The 26,336-nt window shown below is 40.0% G+C and overlaps 1 protein-coding gene across 1 annotated transcript; it reads right to left on the reverse strand.

Moving 5' to 3' along the window:
• Positions 1–16,987: 16,987 nt before the first annotated feature.
• LOC128469738 (free fatty acid receptor 2-like) lies at positions 16,988–22,523 on the reverse strand. The gene is made up of 2 exons (XM_053451538.1): positions 22,513–22,523; positions 16,988–17,960 (listed from the first exon to the last, which is right to left on the reverse strand). Exons 1-2 carry the CDS (start codon positions 22,521–22,523, stop codon positions 16,988–16,990), a joined length of 984 nt encoding a protein of 327 aa, XP_053307513.1.
• Positions 22,524–26,336: the final 3,813 nt, after the last annotated feature.

Genomic DNA, 26,336 nt, shown 5'->3' on the forward strand with positions numbered 1-26,336 from the left:
GATGATGAACTCATACCCTCTGCAAAAATAAAAGAGATGGAACATGTTAATTAAAACCAAATAAAAAATCCAGGAACGTGAGGAAGTTGTCATTTTACCATTTTTTCACTTATTTTATGCTGTCTTTCTAACGGATCAGCATTATCATCATGCATGAACCATCAATGCCATGACGCCAGGAGATATTTGTGGGCATATCATTCCTGTCACGTTTCTCACGTAGTGCCATCATATTCCATGGCGCTGTACAATGGATACTACACATCTAATGAAATAAACATTAGATTAATATATAACGGAGAGATCACTCACTATTACAAAACAAGCAAAGGAAAGCAATTGAGATGGGGCTTATCTACTAAGTATGCATAATCGTGATTATTCACCGTTTTGTGTTTTTGGACCGTTTTTTCCCTTTTTTTTAATAAATGTGATCTCTTTTTCCTCCCTCGCTTTAAACAGGACGGTTGGCACGCGGGTCTGTTCACACGACGACCCGAAGGACCCATAAGTGGTTAGAGGAAGCAGGAAGCAGGTTTTTGACCTTCAAGCGAACGTTCGTGATGTCGAGAATAAAGTAATCCTGCCAAATAAAATGCAAACATGCTTCTGTTTGAAGCCGAGCCATAAGCGGCTCATCGAGTTTGCGCCGGGACCATCATGTGATTCCTTTAAGGGGTAAGAGTTGAAGTACAAAGCTTGGCGATGGACCTTGGGATAAAAGAGACTTCGGTGACATCACGTGAACACACTTGGTACAGAGCCCTGTGAATCTTACATGGAATTCCATTAAAAGGAAAATCCCATGAAAAAAATGAGCTGATGCTTTATGGCGATGCTAATGAAGTCCAATCCTACATAGACTTTCATTAGTCAGAGAGTCCGACTGGGCGATTAAGACTGAGCCATTCTATTGTTCCCCACAGGCTGTATGATAAGGAGTCGGGGGGGGTTAGTAGATCGGGGATCAGATAACAGAGCGAGAATCATACAAACGGCTGATATGCAGCTGCCTGAAAACATTATATTATGGGGGGGGGAAACTACAACTGGGTTGTAGAAAACAGCAAAATATTTATAAAAACTAGTCTCTGATCTGATACAAGAAATATAATTTTTTTATGACAACTGGTTAGCGGAAGATAATGACATTTCTGCTATTTCCATGACTTAATTGTAAATAAATTGACTTCACCTGGGAGCGGAAGGTATTTAGTGGAGATTTTTATTTATTCGAGTGAATAATGTGTTTTATCGATCTTCCCTAAAAAAAAATCAAGTGGAGTAAAAAAAGGAAGACGTGAAAATCAGCCATCAAGCGGCCGTATCGGGGAAAATAATCTAATAATCCTCGTTTCCCATTTCCCAGGATTCTTATATAAATGCGAAGCATGTCCATTATCTCGATATTAACCCGTTCCAGTCTGGGTTTGTTCTCGGCTGCTTCTAATCCTTTTAAACATTTCCGTGGCATCTGTAATAGGACACGCGCCATTATGGGAAACGATATTATTTCCTCTCTCGGGCAGAATTAACTCTCTTTCTCACATGTGACATTTCCTGAAGGTCGTCTCAATGTTGTCATTTTGCTGGAAATTGTCCAAAATTAGCTGGAAACGCGCCGCTCCTAAATCGAGATCAGGAAAAAAAAAATAATAAAATCCACGCAAATTACCCCAAAAATGAGGAACGTAATCTTTGAAAAATAAACTTCCATGCTTCCTCTCGACATAAAGACATGGCCCGGAAATGTGTGAGTGGCATGGTTCGGGTGGTAGATAAGTGGAAGAGCCTGCCAGCAGAAGTGGTTCACCCTTCACTAAATTATATCACTTTTCGGGGCGAATTGGGCTACCGCAGCCGTGAGAAATGTCGAAATACTCTAGTATTCTTCCGTCCACTTTCTGGATCTCACACGATGAGATGGTTTATGATCGCGAATAAACACAGAAATAGAGTAGAACGTCTTTCCAACGTAGTTTATAACAAACCCAAAGCTGGGGAGACTCGTGATTAATACGCCGGACTTTGTAGACATAATCTGTTTACTTAACTCAAGTTACCGTAACTGTTATTTCTCCCCTTTTGTTTTTATTAACGTGGAATCTGTATAATGAATACACATGGTGGGTTACATCTGAGTAGTCTTTAGCCTTGAGCAAATGAAGAACAGAAATGATTATTTTCAGTGCCCTGACCCAGGATACCATCAAACGACAAAATTCCCTTGGAGAAGGAGTTGGGTATCGTTCTATAAGAAGAAACAATGATGGATTTGGAACAAAGAACATTGTTGTGGTAATGTAGGCTCCATAACGTGTCCTATGGCATGGTGCCATCTTGGATTAATCTAATTATACCTCGCCAGTGCCATCGTGTAGGAAACACCATTTTCCATTAGTGGACCAGACCACCAAAGGTCAATTTGCTCAACATATTACGAATAATATTTAATATATATATATATATTTATGGAAAGGTCTGGAGGTGCACGTAGGAGATGGTCATCAGGGTCCCATCTGGCCAACCAGACACGCTGCATGAGCCTTAGGTCCTGTTAATACTTGTAGACTTCGGTCGAGACATAATCGATCACATCTGCTCGTTTCGAAAGAGTCTCTCACCGGAGCAGTTGGTTTGGCCAGCTTCCATAAAAGTCCTTCAGAGGATTATGAAAGCTGTTGACGGAATGCAATCAACTGTCTGGTTTCATGTGTTGAAAACAGATCGTTACATCTGCCGACTGTGACAGCTAAAACGCGACGGTCCCACAGCTTTGTGATACAAACATTTGTTGGTCGACGCACACGCGTGCTCAATAGGTCATAAAACACACTGGGACCATCGCTGCCAACACCCAACCGGATGGGTGAAGAGCATGGTCGGTCTAATAGAACAACTTTCCGGCCAAAGTTACCCAACGATAACCTCAAACATGGCCCCGGGGAGAAGGGTATATAATGCAGGTTTACTTATTAGATTTGGACTTCACAAATCCACCAACCCCTCTGTATTGCCCCTTTAATCACCAGACACAATTGGTCTTTGTTCATTCGCCCTCTGACTTGGGATATCGCAGTTGTATAAATCATGAGGCTATTTTGTGAATAATTCCTGACAGCTTTCAGTATAACAGAATGATTTTTATCATTGTAGAGCGAATCCAGTTTTGATAAAGAGGACCATTTACTAAATGATCTTCAGCTTCATGGATTCCCATTGTTTCCTGATTCATCCCGCTTATCCAGCCCCAACAATCCAAGCCGAAATGATCTTCTGCACGCCTGCAACACACAAGTTGGCTTCACTCATGGCTTTGACCCAAGTCAAACAGGATGTATGCCCAGGGTATCTGATCCACGGAAAGAGGGAAACTCTGTCGATAGCGCCAGGAATTTAAAAAACCATTAGACACAAGACTTCTCAGCTCTTTTCAATTAGCGTGCGCTTTGCCGACAATGACAACGGAACATGTCGATAAGGGCTGGCGGCCTCGTGACCATCGAGTCAGGTCCTCATTGTGTTGTCGATGGAAAGTCATCTCAGGACACCGATGAAAGCTGGGATTTAATTAGCGAATTTGCTGAGGATGCAATCAACTCCATACATTCAATCCTGTCCATTTGGAGACACCCCCTTCAGCCCAACATGATGACCATGGGTCAAGAAGGTCCTGTTTCCCACTATTATTTCTGTTTTGTTGCCAATTCGACAAGATACTCGTGCCTTATTACTGTCGTTACATCACATGCACACTTGATGATTCCATAAATGCATCTATGTGCTCACATTTTCTCTTGGTTCTAATTCTGATTGGTGGGTCTCACTTCTTGTCACGTAGTATTCTGACCCCGTGGTTATTGGCTGTGGGATTCCCATTGTTCCAGAAGATGTCTTATGCGTCCCAACTTCTCGAAACTAAACTCAAAACCTGTAGTGTCTGCCTTGACCCTTTGTCTTGTCTAGTTTGTCTTCTTCGTGGTGCTTCTTGGTTCCCCGTCTACGTGGGGTGGTTGTCAGGATTTTCCATGTCCCACCAACCTTCCCCAAACCACCTCCTCACCGAAGGTTCATTCTAACACTCTACCATTTCACCCTTCACCATTTACTGTGGGAGAAAATCTCTCCATAAATATACATTATTTATGACAGATTTCACCTTGTTTTAGCAGTTTTTTAATTATGAATATTCTGTTTTTTTCTTCTTAAAAAAAATGATATCATTGTCAACTCAAGTTCTTCAAATTTGGGGAGACCGAGGGGAACATCCCCCTATCCCTGAGCCCAAAATGTCTCTTATCTTGCGTCTAGGTCTCTTTAAGACACTTTTGATGACCTCTCCTACAGGCGAGACGTTAACCATTTCCACTGACAGTGTAAACAAAGACAATACAAACAATAGTAATGTGTTTTTTAAAGAGCAATTTACACCTCTGTTGTAGACATTGGAGAAACTGTTTTCATTCCACTTGAAGTAAAACGCCGAGCCCCCGGATCTGTACCGTTTTGGTTACTCGATCGTCCTTCGGTTGCGCGGAAGGCGCCCGTCGTAAAATCAGACGGAATGTTATGTTTTTGGGGTAATTGAGCGGAAAGAACCATTTTGTAAGCTGAGAAAAATGTCGTAAAAGATTGCGTTCGGAAAACGATAGGCAGAGGTTTGGATCCGTTCTGTAAAATGTATGAATTTTAAAATTCTCCAATACCTTTGCCTTTAGATATGACAATTCAATGGGTTTTTTTAAAAAATGTATTTACGGAACTCCTCAAGACCAACAGACCATGGAACGAAGAATGGAGATACCACATCGTGTGTGTTGAGCGCTGCTAGTTTTGTTAAGATCATCTTATATTCAACTGGGACTTTACTGGTCCTGGAGAATTGGCGTAATGGGTTAATTTATGGTTTTCTGTCTCTGACATGTCAAGGAAAAGTCAAGGTTTTAACCCCTTAAGGACAATGGGCGGTCCCTAAACCCATTGAAAACAATGCATTTTGAGCCCATACCTGTACGGGGTTTGTCATTAAGGGGTTAAGGATATCAGCCACTAAGATTTTTTTTAATAAATCCTGATAATATAATAATAATAACAATAATAATAAATCATAATCATAATAATAAGTAATAAAAAAACATAATAATAATAATAATATATTAATATTATTAATAATAATAATAATAATAATAGGGAAAAAATAATAAAGCAAGGATAGCCTCAAAAAGGTGAAGGCCTATGGCAGCAGATCTTGGGGGGCAGCAGGACACGACAGGTCCCACAAGGACCCCCGATGAGGGAGTATGGGATGTGGACACTGATTTGCTGCCGCACGCTGTGACCTCATCTTCATTTCTATTACATCTGCACAGCAAAATGGATTAAAAACAGTAGGGGAAAAGTAAACGGGATCTCCCCTCCAACCTAAAATATCCCTTTTTCAATGGAAGAAAAGAAATATAATACATGAGGTTTGCTATATAATCATTCTGTAGGAAGGAGTAATAAATTAGTAATGAAATTTGAAGCTCGAATTAGTTTTTAGGATTCATTTACGATTATATTTATAATATATATCTGAATATTATAATATAGAATCAAAAAATCCTAACACTCCTCAGTCTGTAAATATATATTTAATGTTAGTAATATTATTTCATTATAAAATAAGATACTTTATTAACAATATTTATAATAATTATATTCTAACATTTAATTTTGGAAAAAAAACAAGTATTTTGTAGAAGTTAATCAGTTAAGAATTTTGCGGTAAAAAAAAAATTAAAAATAAATAAATAAATAAGAATGGAAACCCCCCCAGAAAACACAGATTTGTTAATTCCAACTAAAGGGTTATTATTGATCTTAAAACAAAATAGAAAATATATACAAATATATAGATATATTTATATATATATTTATATTATATTATAATATAATAATATATTCAAAATATGGGTTAATATTTTTTCCTCCCCATTAAATCCCACGTCTTATAATCACAAGGCGATGTCTTCTGGTTGACCTTGAAGAACGGGTGTCTTTTTTCGTGTATGTATCCTGTGTCATGGGTCATATAATATTTTTGGGCAGAAATACAGTACAAAGACTGGAATTAGACAGTGGCCTCGGCTTTTGTTGTGTTCTCTAATTGAGTCGTAAACCGGTCGGCTTCTGAGGAGGCTTCACCTGTTACCTTTCACCTACAAGCCCCGAGGAAGCGAAAAAAAGGAGTTTATAAGGAGACGGGGGCCAGATGTCACAGTATTTAAACTGACTGCGTTAAGCGGAATCGAAAGGCTCTACGAGGAACTCAATTAATTAACTCTTATTGTCACAGCCTGATAAGAGCGACCTAATCCTAACGTGACTTAATCAGTGACATCATCACTAGGAGGGAAGAGCTATAATGAGGGTTATCGCAAAGAATGGGGTAGATGTATGAATCCCTTCGGAATTCTAAATTATTAGCTTGTCGATAATTAATTATTTGTATAATTGATTGATTTCTGTAGCGCCATCATATACCACAGTGCGGTACAACGGGGAATCTTAAGACACCTTTCAATGATCAGTGAGACTGGGCGGATGAAGTCAAAAATGAGTGCAGCGTTTCGAGGATTTCAATGGCCAATCAGTAAAAATCCAGATAATAAATCAATAAAAAATAATAAAATAATAATAATAATAATAATAATAATAATAATAATAATAATAATAATAATATTATTATGGTGGTAATGAAGAATATTGCATCGCTTCCGGGGCAAATCCATCTTGTCTCTGCTGCCTATGTCTTCTTTATCTGTGCATCACTAGAAGAATCAATCTGAACTTGTCGTACCCCTGATTAATGTAATTATTTATTACCCCCTTTTAATGGGAGCTGAATTTTTTTGGGGGGGGGGGTAATATTTTTTTTAAATACAAAATATCAGGTTATCTGCAACCTTCACGTGGGAATTATTTTTATTTTGGAAAATCCTCTCTTATAAGTAAACATTTGTCGATTTTCGTTAATAATGAGCCCGACAAGGTACCAGCAGCGATCGGTGCCATGTGAACGCAGACCGGTAAGCAGAACACTAATTCCATAAAGCTAATCATCATAGAATAATAATAATAATAATAATAATAATAATATCTGTCTGGGATCCCCTGATCTGCCCTCATCAATTAAATCGAGGAATGTCTCACCCCTCGCAGTCGATTCATAAAACTTAAACAAATCACTTTCATTTCTAACAAGGGGGGTTAATCTGATTCCGTTCTCGAGGCTCGACATAGAATACAGTTATCAAAGAGTTAATTAAACCCATTTACTAATATGCTTTTTATTGATTATTAACACTGTGATGGACAGAGCCCTATAAGAACCATGAAACGGCTTCAAAACCCCTGAAGAAGCCCATTGCCGGGGTGGGGTGGGGCAGTTAAGAAAGACCACCCTGTCACCCCCCATCACCCTAAATCTGAACTCCTTCAGCGAGGTCTTTCCAACAGACCTCAAGAAAAAAAAAAACAATTGAGCCGGACCATAATCAGCTTGCCTATTCACGGAGGAAAACTTGGCCAGAACTTTCCTGGAGCTTCTGCAGAATTCAGCGTAAAGTTCCCGGGGTTCCCAGGGTCTCGTTTTAAGTCGTTAGGGAGTTTATTCTGCAAGCTGTGGTTTTGCTGAGCCGTCTCTCTCCAGTTTCTGCAGGTTTTTATCCATTGGATAATCCAGAAGAAAATAACCCAAATATCCTAATATTTATTATATTATTGTGAATATTTTACTCACCCCCCCAGGCAGACACAATGATATTTCCACCTCTACGCGTCGTCTGCTTCACTCCATCCTTCTTCGTCGAGTTCTCGGGACGCTCTTTGTGCGCGATCAGCGCGGTCTCCTCCGATGAGCGTTCTGATCGCACTCGCAGCAGCTGGCTTCTCTCCCTCGCTCCCATCAATTTCCTGGTCCTCACCAGAAGTGACAGCGTAGGCTGTGTCTGACACCAATAGCCAATAGCACGATGTGGATAGGAGGGAGAGCAGCCGGAGAGCCCACGGCTCCCAATTAACCAGTTACCAGCCATGGGCTTTGAAGCATTGTAGAAGAAGGAGAAGTGAGAATATATACGAAAGCTATGGCGTGTGATGTGAAATCGCTCCCGTGTTAGGAAAACCTATTCCAGGATTTATTTTACTTTACCAGGAGGGTGGTAGATAAGTGGAACAGCCTCCCAGCAGAGGCGGTAGAGGGCAATACAGTGAGGGTATTAAACATGCATGGGATAGACATATGGCTCCTGAATCTAAGACGAGACCAGCGACTGATTAAGGTTTGAGTCTTTACAGCAGGAGAAACGGGCGACTAGACGGGGGCCGACGGGGGCCGATCTGCCTGGGGATTCTATGGTTCTGGTACAGTTCCTGTTCTCGGTCGTCATGGTCCGAGTGTTGTTTCTATGCACGAGAGAGAGAGTTATCACAACACGTTCCGTGCCAGAGACTTCTCCTCGGCATTCCAGCTTATCTGGCAAGGAGCCCAACAGAATACATTAATAAATGTGACACTAATACCCTCGGAACAGCAGCAAGCGGAAGGCATCAGCCGTGCGATCGTGGTAAGGGAAGTAGGGTGGGAGAGGCAGATGAAAGACAGACCCTCCACCTGCCACGCAACTCTTCGACAAAGGAGCGGAGATCTCCATGGTGTGGACCCTTGTGGTACTTTGGGAGCCACAAGAGGTCTACGAGGAATCTCACCGCCCTGAACTAAACATGTGGGAGGTGGAATCCTAGGTAGAAATACAGACTGCCCAAAAGAGACCTCTTCTCATGGAACGTTCTTGAATACCTTGTTACTCTTCAACATTCCGTGAGAACGCTGATGTCGATGATGGGAAAGCAGCGTAAAGACAAGTTTTTGACCGGAACTTTCTCAACTTGCTCGATGACGTCAAGCTGGCAGGTGCGATGCGCCAACACCGATATCAACCAACCGTTTAATTAAGGATTTTTTTAAATGTTTTTTTTTTTTTTTACTGTTATTTTAATATATTTTATACATTACATCCTGTTTGGCGAGCATCTGAGATCGTTTCATATCTAATCTCTCTCTAGATAATGTGGACGGGCAGAACGCTGCCAATTTCCTCTTTACGTTTCATGTCGCCCATGTTCTGAAGACGACATCGAGTCGGTGTCGATGAACTTTAATTCGCTAAATATCTGGATTGCGAGACGGAACTCGGCAGAATGTTCTCTTGATGGATTATGAGGCCCTCGTCGTTAGGGCGGAGGGACGTGTATCCCCCCCCCGCTTTAATTTTCAAGAATCGTTCGTGAAATTTGATGATAACAGGAAGCTATTTTCACGGGAAATGACTGGTCTGCAACCGGCGTGATGTCTAAAGCTGATGTGTTATCTGAGCTCGAGATAAAACCATCTCACAGAGACTGACAATAAAAATTTATCTCAACAGCAGAGACGACCCTTCGCTTATCAGATCAGATTAAAAATTAGTCTTCAAATATTTGGTTGTTTTCTTTCATAAACAAGTTGTAGTTTATGCCCCAAAATATAATGTTTTCCACCAGCTGGATATCAGACATTTGTATGAGTTTTCGCTCTGTTATCTGAACCCAATCTACTAGACAAACACCCCGACTCCTTATCAAACTGTTTGTGAGGAACAATGGAATGGCTCAGCCTTAAGTACCCAGCCAGACTCTCTGACTAATGAAAGTCAATGGAGGAAGGGACTTCATTAGCATAGCCATAAAGCATCAGCTCAGTGTGGTGTTTGAGCCGGGAAAGTCACCCAAAATATCACATGACTGACAGCAACGGCGGCTCCAGGTCTGCAGATTATTGGGACAAAATGACATAAAAGGTTTTGTCAAACCGACCAACATCATTGTATAGAGCACTGGAGGTACTTATTACTTTATACAGTGTCGGGGGTTATTGCAGTACACAGCACTCTGGGTCCCTCCAGACCTTGCTTTGCAGGTTTCAACTGAAAGTATAGATTGTAAGCTCACAAAACAAGGACCTTCCTTTGCCGTTTTGTGCCACAATGTGTTAGTTTATTGTAATATTATTGGTACATTGTATATTGCCAATTTTAATGTTATCATTAAGATCCACTCTCTCCTGGTATGGACTAGTCTATTGTCATCCATTAATACAAAGAGAACTCATCCCGGAATAAATGTAACCTGCCGGCAACCGTGCAATAACAGGTTAATTGTTAAGTGATACATTTACATCGCCTTACAGTTATAAACATTCTAGAGTTAGAGCTCCCTCTGCTGGACAATAATCTCAACCACACATCTCTCTGTATCTATTAACTCTAAATGGGTCAGATATTAAAAGTGTGCAAAAACTTTACCCCACAGAGTACAAGGGGGTGGTTATCCAAGACATTAATGCCTATTTTTGACCCTGCAAGCCATAAGCTTATCATTCAACTATATTATAACCAACTAACGTAACGTGGGTCCCAAGTCCCTGAAACAAGGAGGGAGACTTTCTACTGCTGGGTTAATTAATGTGAATTGTTTGTTGAGTGAATGTTTGAAAGGACCGCTAGATGGAGCCGGACTACCAACGACAAGATACAGTAGTTATGTTATCATTCTAGTAATATTATTACCTGATGCCTTCCTGCGGTGAAATAATTTACTTATTACCTAATATCAAATATTATTAGCTAATACAGTAATATGGATATAGAATTATTAATGGGTTGTATTAATTAAAAAAGTAGCGTTTATAGAGGATACTGGGTTTACTGGCGGAGGGCCGTCATCTTTCCGCAGGTGTTGACACATCCATGGAGAATTTCAGCTAAAGTCTAAAAAGCCACACTGAATTGTTCTTAGTAGATGTCTATTGTCAAGAAATTCTACTTAAATTCTCTCAAATTCATTACCTGCAGGATGGCACGTCCGCCAGTTACACAAAGAGGAACTAATATTTGGATGTGGTTTTCCTTATCACTCAGTGCCATGAGGCTTATGTTAAATCAGATTCCTATAAGCTTGAACTAAATAACAGTTTAAAAACACACTATATACACTGTATATTATATATACATATATCATTTATAATATATATTTATATATTAATATAATATTTTTTTATATATATATTAATATAATATATATATATAATATATGATATATATTATAATATATATTTAATATAATATATTAAATATTTAATAAAATATGTAATATAATATATAATATATATTTCATACAATATATATTATAAAATATATTATATATTTAATATACTATATTATAATATATATTTAATATAATATATGATATATATTATAATATATATCTAATATAATATATAATAAAATAAATATGTAATATAATATATAATATATAATATATATTTCATACAATTATATTATAAAATATATTATATATTTAATATACTATATTTGTCACGAGCTGAGAACACAGGTTGATAAGGAGCCCAGGTGCAGGGGATACGAGGGGCTCTGTCTGTACCCCACGATGCATTATGGTCTGGGGTTGTTACAGACAGGCGCAGGAATAAACCACAGACAACAGATCAGGATTAAGAGTTGTATTGAATGCGATGGTACAACAATATATATGCAATGGAAGTTACTTGGCAGGAAGCCCACTTGCGGGGCACACGGCAGGTAAGCCCTCTTGCGGGGCACACGGCAGGTAAGCCCTCTTGCGGGGCACACGGCAGGTAAGCCCTCTTGCGGGGCACACGGCAGGTAAGCCCTCTTGCGGGGCACACGGCAGGTAAGCCCTCTTGCGGGGCACACGGCAGGTAAGCCCTCTTGCGGGGCACACGGCAGGTAAGCCCTCTTGCGGGGCACACGGCAGGTAAGCCCTCTTGCGGGGCACACGGCAGGTAAGCCCTCTTGCGGGGCACACGGCAGATAAGCCCTCTTGCGGGGCACACGGCAGATAAGCCCTCTTGCGGGGCACACGGCAGATAAGCCCTCTTGCGGGGCACACGGCAGATAAGCCCTCTTGCGGGGCACACGGCAGATAAGCCCTCTTGCGGGGCACACGGCAGATAAGCCCTCTTGCGGGGCACACGGCAGATAAGCCCACTTGCGGGGCACACGGCAGATAAGCCCACTTGCGGGGCACACGGCAGATAAGCCCACTTGCGGGGCACACGGCAGATAAGCCCACTTGCGGGGCACACGGCAGATAAGCCCACTTGCGGGGCACACGGCAGATAAGCCCACTTGCGGGGCACACGGCAGGTACTGGAACAAGGCAGGTACTGGAACAAGGCAGGTACTGGAACAAGGCAGGTACTGGGACAAGGCAGGTACTGGCACAAGGCAGGTACTGGCACAAGGCAGGTACTGGCACAAGGCAGGTACTGGCACAAGGCAGGTACTGGAACAAGGCAGGTACTGGAACAAGGCAGGTACTGGAACAAGGCAGGTACTGGAACAAGGCAGGAACCAAACAGGTAGTCCTCAAACATTAATGTCAAGGCCCAGACTGCAGGGCTGGGCAGGTTTATAAAGGCTGACTTGATCAGGTAAGCCACTGCAGCTGGACCTGATAACTAGTCTGAGAGGTACTGAATGGCAAGGGCGGCCACTAGTGGCTGGAAACGTGAAATGAATAACAAAGTTTGAACAAGTCCAGCTAGCGCATGGTGAAACGTGACAATATTATAATATATATTTAATATAATATATGATATATATTATAATATATAATAAATATAATATATGATATATAATAATAATAATAATAATAATAATATATTTAATATAAAATAATAAAATATAATGCAATCTTCCAAAATGAAACGTCTGTTCAACTTTCTAGCTAATTCTGGGGCATATTTAGATAAATAAATCTGTTCAGTTTACTTTATTAAAGCTAACCCATTAAGTTTTCTTATCTATTAAATTTAAATATTCATAAAATTAAAATATTTTGGGTATTCTTAAAAAATAACCAAAATGTCTTGAAAGTGACATTTTTAACCATTAGTCCACCATAGGCCTAGTGGTGGAGAATTTAGATGGGTTTCTTGGTTTGGTAGTTGGACCCATCATAGACCATCATCAAAACAAAGCAGTTTTGGTCCCACCAATGTAAATACTAATTATATTATATAAATATTATTTAACTCATAGTTTTCATGGCCATTGTATCTGCATCAATAGATCCACTGTTTCCAATCTCCACCCCCCCCCCCAGTAAGTCAAAGTATTTTCCATTGGCTTGAAACCCAAGCTGATATGTGTCTCTACCAGACTATGCTGGGCTATCTGGTGTGAGAAACAAACACAAGCCGTGTGCCAATTTTTCCTTTTGTATGTGATAATATTTGAGTTACATTGTTGACAGATCTTATGTACGATGACGGGCCAAGCATCAACAATACTTCACAAAGAAAGAGAAAATAGATGTTGACGGTCGGGCTGATGCTAAAATGTTCTTTGGCAGGCTACGTCTAAAATGACTTAGATAAGAAAGTAACATTTTTTCCATAAAATAGTTATTTTTAAAAGTAAAACTTGCAGAATGACAGACGTAAGGATATATGTAACAACATTGGCCGCAGTTGACTTTGAGGTCTTTGACTTGTCTTCAGGGTTCTAAATGGAACCTTGCTGACCCAGCGCCAAATTCCCTACAACTGTTTCTGAAGTTACTTATATTTTTATTAGTTTCCTCTACATTTTGGTTGTTGGAATGGTACCGTATTCGTCATGACCGTTAAGTACTCTTAAGTTTAGACACAATGTAGGCTCATGTTCAAGTGTTCTTCAAGGAATAAAAATAATGACTATTATATGCCAGATGTAATAATAAAACATATAAAACGATTAAATATTAATGAAAATCGGTTTGGCCAAAATGGCCGTCATCAGGGTGTGAAGATATTACAAATGGAGTCCCCTGTATTCAAGCAGGGATTCCAGCTATGATAAAGCTGTGAGAAAAGCACTAATCGAGACGATCCGATATCGTTAAATCCTCTCAGACCAAACAGGAAGTTGTAAAACGTACTTCCTGGAATCTTTTCGTATTGTTTTAGCAGACTGAGCAAGAGCGATTGGCGCTAACATAGCTTCTGGTCATAAAGTTCCTCTGTAAAGCTATTACCACAATTACTTTAGGCTGAGGAAGCCAATTCAAAACTGGTGGCAAGATGGCAGCTTCCATACTGGTACATAATAATATTCCCAATTAATTAGGGCAATCGCAGGGCCCTTTCCTTGAGACCAAAGGCTTTCCTTCGGGTTTAAGAAAAGTATAATATTCCCGCGTCGCTGTTACATGGATTTGACTACAAAGATTGCGCAACACACCTGTTTACCCTCATTCCATAAACCCATTCATTGGGCGGCTATTAGACTTTGTTAATGATTAATAGGAATTTAGTTCCTTGTTGTCTCGGACTATAGTTATATTTCCCGAAAGTCTGAGTTTGGTGGAGGGGGGGGGGTATTGTGTCTTAAGAATTAAGCAAGACATTTTCTTTACTTTCTAAAAATCATTTGTAGCCCATTTTATCCAGATTTATACTTTTTTTCTCTACCCTCTGGAAAATAATCAAAAATGTATACTTTGGATTGGACGTAAGTGAGTGGAAATAAGTAAAACATGGGTGGGATTGGGTCCAAGACTCCCCCCCCCCAGGAGTGTTTACACGCTGCTTGGTAATGTGTATCCCATCTTATTAAAGGAAAGGGCTATTTTATTATAAGCCTCAAACATACTACGATGCGTCTACGTTGTTAAATATTTATATTTCCCTTTGAGAAAGGATTCGGGAGATCGGGACAAGATACCCATTGTAATAACATCTTAAAACGCAAAAGGTCTAACACCATCCGAAAATAGATCAAACGACTGAGGAGAACAAAATGTATTGGTTCTATTAAAAAAATATTTAGTGGATATGTAAAAATTTAAACAATTTCAGTAAAATCTCTAAACAGGAAGTCTCACAGAAGTATGAATGAAGTATCTACGATCTAATATAGAATTCTGTAAGTAGAATTGAGAAGCGTGTTTCTCATTCTTAAATTGTTACATTCAATTTACCTGCAGACAAGGAGGCAGCCATTTTGGAAGTCATGTGACAGTTGAGCCCCACCCCCTCCAAACAAACCTTACTGCTCTACCTGCTTTATGGCAGAACCAGTCTAGTCCTTTTTTCCCATATATAACGCCATTAATCAGACGAAAGAAGAAAGAAAAACATCTTTAGACAGGGAAAAAATAACACAGGCAGAAATGTAGAAAAATAGCTTTATTTCCTCGTAAATATTCAGGATTTGAAGAAGCATTATTTGCAAAAACACAACATTTAGCATATTTTTTAGCACTTTGTATTTTAAATAAGTACAACGGTTTTAAAGAGTAATATATATACTTCGATATTCTTATATCAAATTGTTTGCTATGTCTTTCTTAACCCCTTAATGACAAAGCCTGTGCATGTATGGGCTCAAAATACATTGTTTTCAATGGGTTTAGGGACCGCCCATTGTCCTTAAGGGGTTAAATAGACACTATTTAAGGTGTAGAAGGTATAGACTGAAATCTGTACGTATAGGGCCAGTCGACGGTGCCATTACCCATGATGCTTTTTTGTTGGCCACACACACACAGTCACACATACTTACATACACACACAAATATATAGGTAGCACGTTTTATATATATATATATATGTTACACGTTCTGTATACTATGTTACTTGTTTATGCGCAACAATGTAACTTTATTATTATTATTATTGCGACATACAATCTGACATGTATTATTTTGTCGATACAGAGTATTTATTTCTATGTTTTGGTTTCCTTGCACCCGTGTGCTGAGGTCACAGAACACGTCGGCAATTCTAAGAAGCTGCCTAGAATACGGACCTACGATAACAAAACAATCATTTTTTGGTCAGGTGCTTTCAGCCAATTATCTTTTCCCCGCATGCTGATTGGCCGAAAAGCAGCGGAAGGGTGCGATCTATCAGAAATATGATTTTTTTTTGTTTACATAAATTATACAAAATGTAATTTTAGGTAACGGACATCAAGCATTTCTGCTGTTGTAGCGTAATTCGAATTTATTTTCAACGCTGTAATATCTTGTGTCCGGTGTGTTATCTCAGCCGATTTCTCTTTCATGTTTTTAATTCTATTAACTCTGCCTGAGCCCATTAGCTGCAATTATATACACATTTATAGCACAATTCCCTATGCAGCGAGCCGGGAGAACAGCTATTTACAAAAGGCTGGTCTGTGGTTCTCGACGTTTACTGTAAAAGCGATAAATTTAGGGGAAAAAAATTAAAAATGGCTTGTTTCTGAAAGTGCGTGCTAAAAGTTTCCAGTTTTTCATCCCTCGGTATTTAAAAAAATAGCTAAATTGTTCTTGATCATTAACGATTTTGGCTCATTACCTCAACGCCGAAAAGCAAGGTCTGTCCAATGGCTTTTTGACTTGGAAACATGGAGTCTTTAGCTGGACCGTAGATATTGAATGGTGACGTAGTAACCCCAACAACAGTCAGATTAAAACATTCCCCAAATAACCTTTCTTGCCAAAAAGCAATCAAGTTTGTTTTTGAAGACCTACGCAGTACGGTTGGACACCACCTCTACTGGTAGTGCGTTCCAGAGTTTTACTACACTTATTGTGAAGAAAGGCCCTCTTTGTTTTTGAAGGAACCGTGTCTCCTTCAATTTTGTTTCTCACTTTCATAGTTTTTGGTCGGCGACCATATTTTGAAATCTAGCTGTATTCTGATTGGCTGATATACCAAGTGGCCATTTAAAATGAATCTCGGAACCCCCCCCCCCCATTTTTATATGCCACGGCAAAATATCTCAATTAAATCTAGTTCTATGTGCAAAAAAAAATATATATAAAAAAATGAAAGGATGGGTAGAAAAGTTGTTCAGTGCAAGTATCAAAATACAATATACTTCAAAATGTCTCAGTCAGAAGATTTATCCACGGTATGGTCATGAAAGGGTATTTCCAGCGAGGGCGGCCAGAACCTTTGACAATGGCAGACGGCTCTTATCTTCAGTAAGACGCCTTCTAGGCAGTCGAAAAATACTTTCTGAAACGCGGAAGAAGAGAAATAGAACACAACCGGGTCCAGACTGGCATTGAAAGTGCTGAAAAGTAACGCATCGACCCGCCAGTTAGGGCTCGCCTTTTGTATAAATCCAACCACATGGGAGATATTGTACGGGGCGAAGCAGATGGAGAAGTTTGCAAGGGTGGCCAGGGCTAGGCCGATGGCCCTCTGCTTCTTCTTGGCCTGGATATTGGGCAGAGACGTCAGGATCTTGATGAAGTTTATGTAACAAAAGAGGGTTATGATGAACGGGATGAAAAACAGGAGCAGACCCAACTCTAGTCTAACGGGTAGCAAAATCTTAAGCTGCTGGGGAGAGAAGACCTCGTAGCACTTGGAGTTATTGAGCGCGCTCTGGTTATTCGGAATGGCGTACTGGACGATGTAAACCACGCTACAGTTGGCACAAGCCATCAACCAAAACACAACGCTGGCAATTACAGCATATTTAGGCTTGCGATTGAGTTTGTATTTTATAGGGTAAGCCACCCCAAGGTAGCGCTCCACGCTGACGGCCGTCAGGAACAGGGTGCTGACGTAAATGCTGCTGTAGTAACAGAATCCGGTGAGGGGGCAGAGAAACATCGGCATGTCCCAAATCATCTCGGCCGCCGCCTCCTTCATCTTCAAAGGCAGGAACATGACGAGGATGAGGTCGGAGATGGTCAGGTTGAGAAGAAGAATGTCAACCGGCGCCGGCTTCTGGCGCACTCTGATTAGGAATGTATAGAAAGCCAACAAATTTGAAGGCAGCCCGGTAAGGAAAGTCACAATGTAGACGGCCAGGATAACACGACTGTGGGTTGGCGTATCCAGCTTGCTCCTTAAGAAGGAAAAAAAAAGAGAAAAAGACCAGAATTAACAAAATGAACAAAAGACGCAATGACCAATAGCACATGAAGGTAGAAACATTATCAGCATCTTATAAGTCATTTATTCAGAACCCCTCCGTTTTGTGTATACTGAGGGAGCAGCCATCTTAACTTCCTGTTCTCTGGATCTCCAACATTATTCTCTCCTGTTGTTTAAGTTGCTGCTCCCGTGGTGGTGAAAGCTGATTGGTTCTTCAGCCCCTTTTTGGCTTTTGAGGAAAAAGAGAAAATAGAATCTTGTGGAATGTAATAATGTATGATAAAATTAAAACCCATGAAATAAATGCGCCGTTGCTTAGCTTGATGATGTCATCAATTAAAAAATAAGCAAATATCATCTGTAATCATTATTAAGATAAGTCAGAATCTATTTTTGGGGGGATTTTTAGGATTTTCTATCTGAGGCATCGTAAAGAAATCAAATGGAAGATCTCAGACTGACTCTATGTGTCAGAAGACCTAGTGATTATAGATCATGAATTAGGTTTAAATACAAAACTTGATACTCATTTTTCATAAAATAAATAAATAAATAATAATAATAATAAATATATATATATAAAGCATCAAGGTGCATTTTTAATCTCCTTATTTTCGCTTCCTGATCCGGGGGAAGTAAATGAATAGTCCATTCATTCACATCGTCCCTATGCATGAAATTGAGATATTAGGTTTTCCTTTTTGATGGCAGCGACATAGATTACTCCATGTGGGCAAATAGTAAAGTCAACACCAGTTACGATAACGCAGTACATCATGTATCAGCCCTTGGCAAAGTCTATTTACTGATAACTCGGCCCAATCTGTTACTCTGGAGTATAATAGGCTCCTTTAACAAGGCTTCTCTGTAAAGAATGTATTGACACAGCTGTTATCCCATTGAAATATGGGGAGATGGGATCACATAATAAATGAGAGCTCCATTGTCTCTTCTTGAAGGATGTAGGTCAAAAAGGAAGAGTTCTTCTCCGATGTAATCACGGCGAAAGGACATACTACCGGATTTCCCCCTTCGTGGCATTTTTGTTTTCCCTCTGTGTTCAAAGCAAACCCTGGATTCAAAGCGAAGATGACGAATGATGAATAGAATGTTAACGCGGTCCACGTTACGTGGATTGACTCGGCCGCCGCCATGTTTTCCCAGCTTGGTTGATGTAAGAAGTAAATAATGGGAATCACCTTAAGTGACCCCTGTGTCCAAAGCTTTGTATGAAAAAAAAGTTTGGGTCCTTGAGCATTGTCCTCCACGAATCCCTAAATGGCTATACCGAGAGGTCAATCCGAGACGTCAAAAGCCAACGGCCAAAATCTGTGGACCAGAAGTTGGACCAGAAGCCACCAGAGATCTTTCTGCTACCAAACCCAAGGACATCACCGCCAACGGGGACGAGCGCCCATCCAACTAAGTTTGGCTTTTTTGGATGCAAGATGGCTAAGAGTCCCCATTCACAGATCCTCCAACAGGCCTAATAAGTATTTTTACAAGAGTCAAGGAGCACACGAGCATTTATGTTACCTTTGTCATGTCCCACGACCAATTGTTGAAAAAATACTGTTTTTTATAGTAACAAAAAAAAAATACATTAATATCCCCCTTAAATGAGTTTGCTGATCTTTAAAAAATGTTATTATTATAATATTTTTTTTAAAAAATATTACAATGACTAGGATTCCGACGAGCCATTTTTTCAAACAATATAATTTGTTACAAAAAAAATCTCTATATATAAAGCTCTATGGAAATTTCCGGTGTATTTGTAGCTTGTTTTAGAAAGAAGAAGTGGTCGCCGTGGTCACCGTGTGGTCAAATGAAACGCATTACACATCGTTTCGCTGGTATTTAGTACTCTAAATATAAACTTTTATGTTTTATAGGACGTTCTCTGATGAGTCAATACGGCGGAAAATCATATTGGGGCGCGAGGGGTTTCCCGGTGACGTTTCTCCAAGGAGGAACCTTCTACTTTCCGCAAGTGTTTGGCATCACTATACAACCCCATCAGCTTCTAATGCAGGAAGGGCTTGGATGGCCCTGTATAATGTATATTTTAATCACCCATTGGACCATACATTATGCCAGGGGGAACCTGTCGGTGTTGGCCCTTCATCGTGAATAGTGATGTAGGCGAGGTGACTCTATGACTCTCCTGCCAACTCTCTGTTTAGTGAATAAACCCCCATTATAATGTCAATACCCTCCCAAATACAAATATATATATATGTGCTACTTGTTATTTCTTGTCTACCCATTGTACAGCGCTACGGAATTTGATGGCGCTATATAAAACAATAAATGATAATAATTATTGTATATATACTGTATTTATGTCTATACACGGCCCGTGTTAGACTGCAGGTGTACACGGGCTGTACATTCTGCGGTGTAATCATGTTTAAATAGTAATTCCTATCGTAAAAGATAACAACAGTCCGGTCACCCCGTCCAATCGGAAGGGTAGAGCTGTGTAAATAGAGAACACCTACGATGGAAAACCCCGCAGCATTCCCTTTCTTTTACCCTTTTGTGTAATGGATACATAGTAGTTTAGTAAAAGAGTCCTTTCCTCTCTGTTTAGGTTATACTTTTTCTAACGCGTCATGTGACCCGGCGCCTGCTTCTTTTCTCTTTGACTTCCTCTTATTTTATTGCTTTGATTATAAATACTTTGCATAGCTACCAGCAGTCCCGATTTCCGAGAGGAAAGTCCCAGTAGCGTGTGTTGCGTTTCGCAGCCCCGCCCCTAACATTCCCGTATTCTGCATCGAGCGTGGGCCAGGGGAGTTTTGTTAAAAATGGTCAAAAAACAAACCAGGGACTTAAACTTGGTGAAAACTCTGTAAAATGATATAATTCTAATATATAAATTGTAATTTTTAATTTTTTTTTTTTATGGATGAGAAAAAAAAAATTTCACATTTTTTTTTAACGGATGAGAAAAAGGTTTTTTTTTAATTATTTTTTTTCCACAACAAACCACCGTATCCAACTTAATTATTCATCAAAATTAATTCAATTCAAAAGGACAAAAAAAAAAACAAATTAAAACTTTAAAGTTTTATTAAATCTCTAAGAAACAAGGTGCGAAATTCGGATCGCTGTTAAAAATATTCGCGAAAGCAAGAAGAAAATCCGACGCGCTTTTCGCTAACTTCGCTTCTCAGGGATATTCTAATAAAGCTTTATTAAGAAATTAATGATTAATTAATGAATTAATAAATGAATTATTAAGAATTTTTCTTTCCTTTTGAATTTCACGTTTTCGCAGGGATTTTTTTACCGTTAAATAATTCATTTTCCAGGGAGCCCCTGCGGACCACTGAGGCCCCCCTCCAAGTGCGACGACAAACCGGCCAAGTGTCCTCGGAAATTTACTGGGAAAGGCTCTTCTTGACCCAAGCGGATATTTTAAACGAATGTCAAGTAAATCCTCTGCGTTTATATACAGACTCTCACCGCAAAAGGGCTTTGTTTATAGCGCCGGGATAAAGCTGGAGTGTCCCCTCTCTCTGTTCTGTATACTTCATTTCAAAAAACTGAACTCTCAAGTGAAGAAGCTCGTTCTTCTGGGCATTAAAAAAAAAGGTTGTATTGGAATTAAAGCATTAAGTTGCTTAAAGGGTTAAAATTCTGCACGGCTGAAAAAAAAATGTAAAATGCGTCAGGTACAGCCATAACCTATCGTTATTTATATGGGAAGAAGCATGAGAGCTGGTATGGCGTAATCTTATGACGCGTATACCAAATGCGTATTAACCCCTCGGTGCTGCTCTAGGTCGAAGCCTCTGCTAGCCCTTCCTTCTTTCCAGGATATGACATCATACGCCTTCATCATTTAAGGACGCGGCACGCCAACCGAGTGCAAACCTAGGTGGCATCTATTATAATAAGATATCCGGGGTCTATTTACCAAGAATTCAGGTCTGAAGAACATCATTGCAACCTTGTTAGAGTTAAGTAGCCTTTGAAACATGTTTAGGGACAATAAGGGACAATTCACAATATTTCATGGCAACACGCTGACTAGAAGGCAATGGAAGCTGTGGCTTTCGGTTCTCTGCCGTTCTACTGGGGATCTGGCGATAAAACTTCAAATTCCGGTTCTCGACCGGTCTACCGAGGATCTGGTCGACATTGGGATCTGCTGATGAAACCTCGACCGGTTCACTGCGAGAAAGCATTGGGATCTGCTGATGAATGAAGAAGGGAAGTGATACAAACCTATTTGCACTGTCTGTGCATTGTATGACCTAAAAGCCGGCCAAAAGTCGATATTTATGAATCATTAGACCACATACTGGTTTTCTAGCGTCTCGTGACTATCTTCCGGTATTATTTTAATAAAAATCATATCTGTGTTCATAAAAAAATCTCTTCATTCACTCTCATCTCTCCTGGAGTCCGTCCATCTGTCGCACTTATCCACTAAGTCAGTAGGTCAAGATCTTTCCCAAATGATCCTACAATCACCATCCAAGATTGTGCTTCAGCAAACCCTATCTCACCTTCCAAACATGCTCCCGGCATCCTCCTCCCGACAGCTGGAACATGTTTGAAATGATACGTCCCGAGCTCTCCCACGCTCCTCTCCCCCCTAACTTAAATCCCCTTTACTTTTTCTTCTTAACCCCAAAGCCCTTTCAAGTAACGTGCAAAATAATATTAACCCATTAAGCCCCAAATGCACCCGATGACCCCCCCCAAACAGATCAAGATCAAACCTACTAAAAATGTACTTTTTGTTCTGTTTTCACATGAAAAACTTTCTGAAAAGACACTCTACGCTTCTGAAAAAAAGGTGGGGGGAGATTGTGAAGATATAGAAATAGTTTATTTTTTTTCTTTAGTTCCCCCAAAATCCCAAACTTTAGTTCTTAAGCATTCTTAGACTTCCCTAAACGCAACCGCCCCTTACCACACCGCCAGATGTCTGAATTCGATAAGCGTTCCCCACTTTAACACCGAAATGTTTCAATCTGATGACTTATCTGAACCTCGAACAGCGACACCGAAAAATAAAATTAACATGAACTCGATGGCTTGGACAGCTCCCAATTCCCATAAAACCAACCACTGCCCCGATTCATAGCATAATTAACCCTTTCAGACCGGTGGCCAGATGCCAGACCCCTTACTTCCAGGAACACTTAAAGAAGACTTCAGGTGTTAGATCCAAATCATGAATTAAACCCCCCTCTGCCATCTATTCACGAAAGGGGGTATCTGCGATTGACTTATTAGCTCCCCCTTTTCAAAGAAATCTCAGAACTCAGTCGGATTTCAGCTTTTTCTGTTATCTGTATAAAATAATGACGCGTAAATCACAAACACCCTATCAATAATAACTCTGGTGCCTCCATTCTGCACGATAAAGTCATTATTTACTGGCATAGGCAGATACAACGTTCTAAAAAATCAAAAAAAAAAATGGAAATGATGAAAAATGAAGATTTTATAACATACCCAAGCTGCTCAGATAATGACGTTTGGGAAGGCTCTGCCATCGTGTATAGTGAGTTCAGAGTCGAGTAGAAGGCATCCGGTGATGAGGAACTCGGTGCCACCGAATACTCTACGGAGATTCCTAATGATGTACCGGGCTGGCCGGTGCTCCGCTTACTCTGCGCTTTACTTCTGTTTGTTCTGTATGGCTGAAGTTATGTGATGAACCTTCGTCCGAAGAGCTCGTTACCACCAAGTGCTTTTATTTTCATCTTTGCGCCGATAAACGAGGGGAGATCATTCCACTTTTGCTCCCCGCGGGGAGGGAAGCCTCGCGATGCTCTTGGCTCTAGGCTCTGCCTTTTCTTTCTCTGCTGCCCGCAGGTCACTTAAGTAAACTTACAACAGCCCAGCCACGTGACTTCATTTCCAGAGAACACAAAAGGCACCAACAAATATATATTCATCTGTGTAAAAACACCACCAGGACAAAAAAATGAGCTTAAAAGGAAAAATATGACTCAAAAAACAATGCTTAACCCTTTCCATGCTAGAGGGTTGTACATTCCTTCCTCCCTTCCCTAACCTGTTCTTCTATTATTATTATTATTATTATTATTAATATCTTTTATTTTATTTCCTACCTTCCGTCTTTCCTTTCTTTCTTCCTTCCTTCTTTCTTTCCTTCCCTCTGTCCTTTTTATTCTTTCCTCCTTCATTCATTCCTTTCTTCCTTCTCTCTCCTTTCTTTCTTTCTTCCTCCCTTCCTTCCTTCCTTCCTTTCTTCCCTTTTCTTTATTTATTTTTCCTTCCTTTCTTCCTTTTCCTGCCATCATTCTTTTCCTCTTCCTTCCTTCTTTCCTTCCTTTCTTCCCTTTTTGAAATGTATTTGTTCTTCCTTCCTTCCTTCCTTTGCCTTGCCTTTCCCTTTTCCCTCCATCTATCTATCTATCTATCCATCTATCTATCTATCCATCTATCTATCTATCTATCTATCTATCTATCTATCTGTCTGTCTATCTATCTCTATCTATCCATCCATCCATCTATCTATCTATCTATCTATCTATCTATCTATCTATCTGTCTATCTAGCTCTATCTATCTATCTATCTATCTATCTATCTATCTATCTATCTATCTATCTATCCATCCATCCATCCATCCATCTATCTATCATCTATCTATCTATCTATCTATCTATCTATCTATCTATCCATCTATCTATCATCTATCTATCTATCTATCTATCTATCTATCTATCTATCTATCTATCTATCTTTCCATCCATTTTTCCAGCCATTTTTCTTCTTTTTGGATCTCGTTTTTGGCATGTTGTAAAAACATTCTCTAATTAACATTCCAGGTGGAAATAGTCCAAAAAAGTGAGATAAAGGCTGCTACTACAAACATATTTTTGTATACACAAACAGCCCGTCTGTAAAGCAGCCTCTTGACATTCTGAACCCTCGTACAAGCCATGCTTTCATGTTTATTGTTACGTGCGACGCGACTTATCACGCACCCGGGGTGGATACACAATGGGGGGGGTGTCTGCTACTGGAAATGCTGAGCTTCTGTCGGAAGGCCGGCCAAAGTCTCCGTTTGTTGTGTGGACTGCAGGATTATTCTTTGGGGATTAACTGCTGAACAGCGCGACCGAGAAACAGATTCTCTCCCTTTTTCCAATTTATCTCGTAACATGCGATGGACTGGGTGAAATCTAATCTAATTTCAGTCATTTTGTTTTCCAAACGGCCATTTTCTAAATGTTTACCAAGCGTCCAGATGTCATGTTAACGGAATAACCGATCGCTAACTCTTTCCGCGCCGTAACAAAATCAGAAGCCTTCTGGGCCGTAAAGAGTTAGATTAGAAAACACTTTTTTTTTTGTTTGTGTTTTCCAGACTTTGTCCGGCGGACAGGTAGATTATGGGTGACGTGGGATTCACAGTTCAGTGAAATTGGTTGCCATGGCTACGTATTAAACACTAATTACACGGCGGCCCGTATTGACCTGTTGATTTAATGGTCTCATAGCTCTTAATTAAATGTAAAACCTAAACGGCCTGCGAGTACGAAGAGAAATCCCATAGGCCGCCAGCGCCGTCCGCACCTTCCTGCCAGCAAATCACCGAGCCGGCGCTCTACTGGGACTGGTATTTACCGGTAAGGGACTCTCGCACCGGCAGATAAACTCTGTTCACCGGATTAGTTGACATGATTTCTATTCTGTTAGAAGAATAATTTGAGGGGGGATATTACCATGTGTGAACAGCCTCCCAGCAGAAGTGGTAGAGGGTAATACAGTGAGGGTATTAAACATGCATGGGATAGACATACGGCTCCTGAATCTAAGACGAGACCAACGACTGATTAAGGTTTGAGTCGTTACAGCAGACCAGATGGGCCAACAGGGCCGATCTGCCGGCAAATGGCCAAGGTCCTAAGTTTAGCTATATAACTATATACTAAACTATAGTAAAGAAAAAGATCACTCATTTTTTTTCTATTTTTCCACTTTATCATTGGATCATTTTTAGGAAAAAAAATCTAAAATATGTTTAGAAAAATATTTTTTTTGATTTTTTTTTCTACATTTAAAAAAGAAGAGAGAAACACAGAATCTCACATAAATATCAGATTGCTTATATAAACCATTTTTAAACGCGGCGTGAAACTAACGAGCGTTTCCTTCTGCTAGTTGCTGTTTTTTTGGGGTTTTTTTTTGAAGGTCTAACACTCTTAAAAAAAAAAAACTTCGAATTCATTGCTTTTCAAGCGAAGAACTAATTAGTAAAAATGGGATGATTTATCCGGCGCGCACAGAATCCAATAAATTCAACCTCAGCGGGGCGAGTCACTGCTGTGTATTGATGGGTCGCTA

Source organism: Spea bombifrons, chromosome 12, assembly GCF_027358695.1.
Source record: "Spea bombifrons isolate aSpeBom1 chromosome 12, aSpeBom1.2.pri, whole genome shotgun sequence".
NCBI lineage: Eukaryota > Metazoa > Chordata > Amphibia > Anura > Pelobatidae > Spea > Spea bombifrons.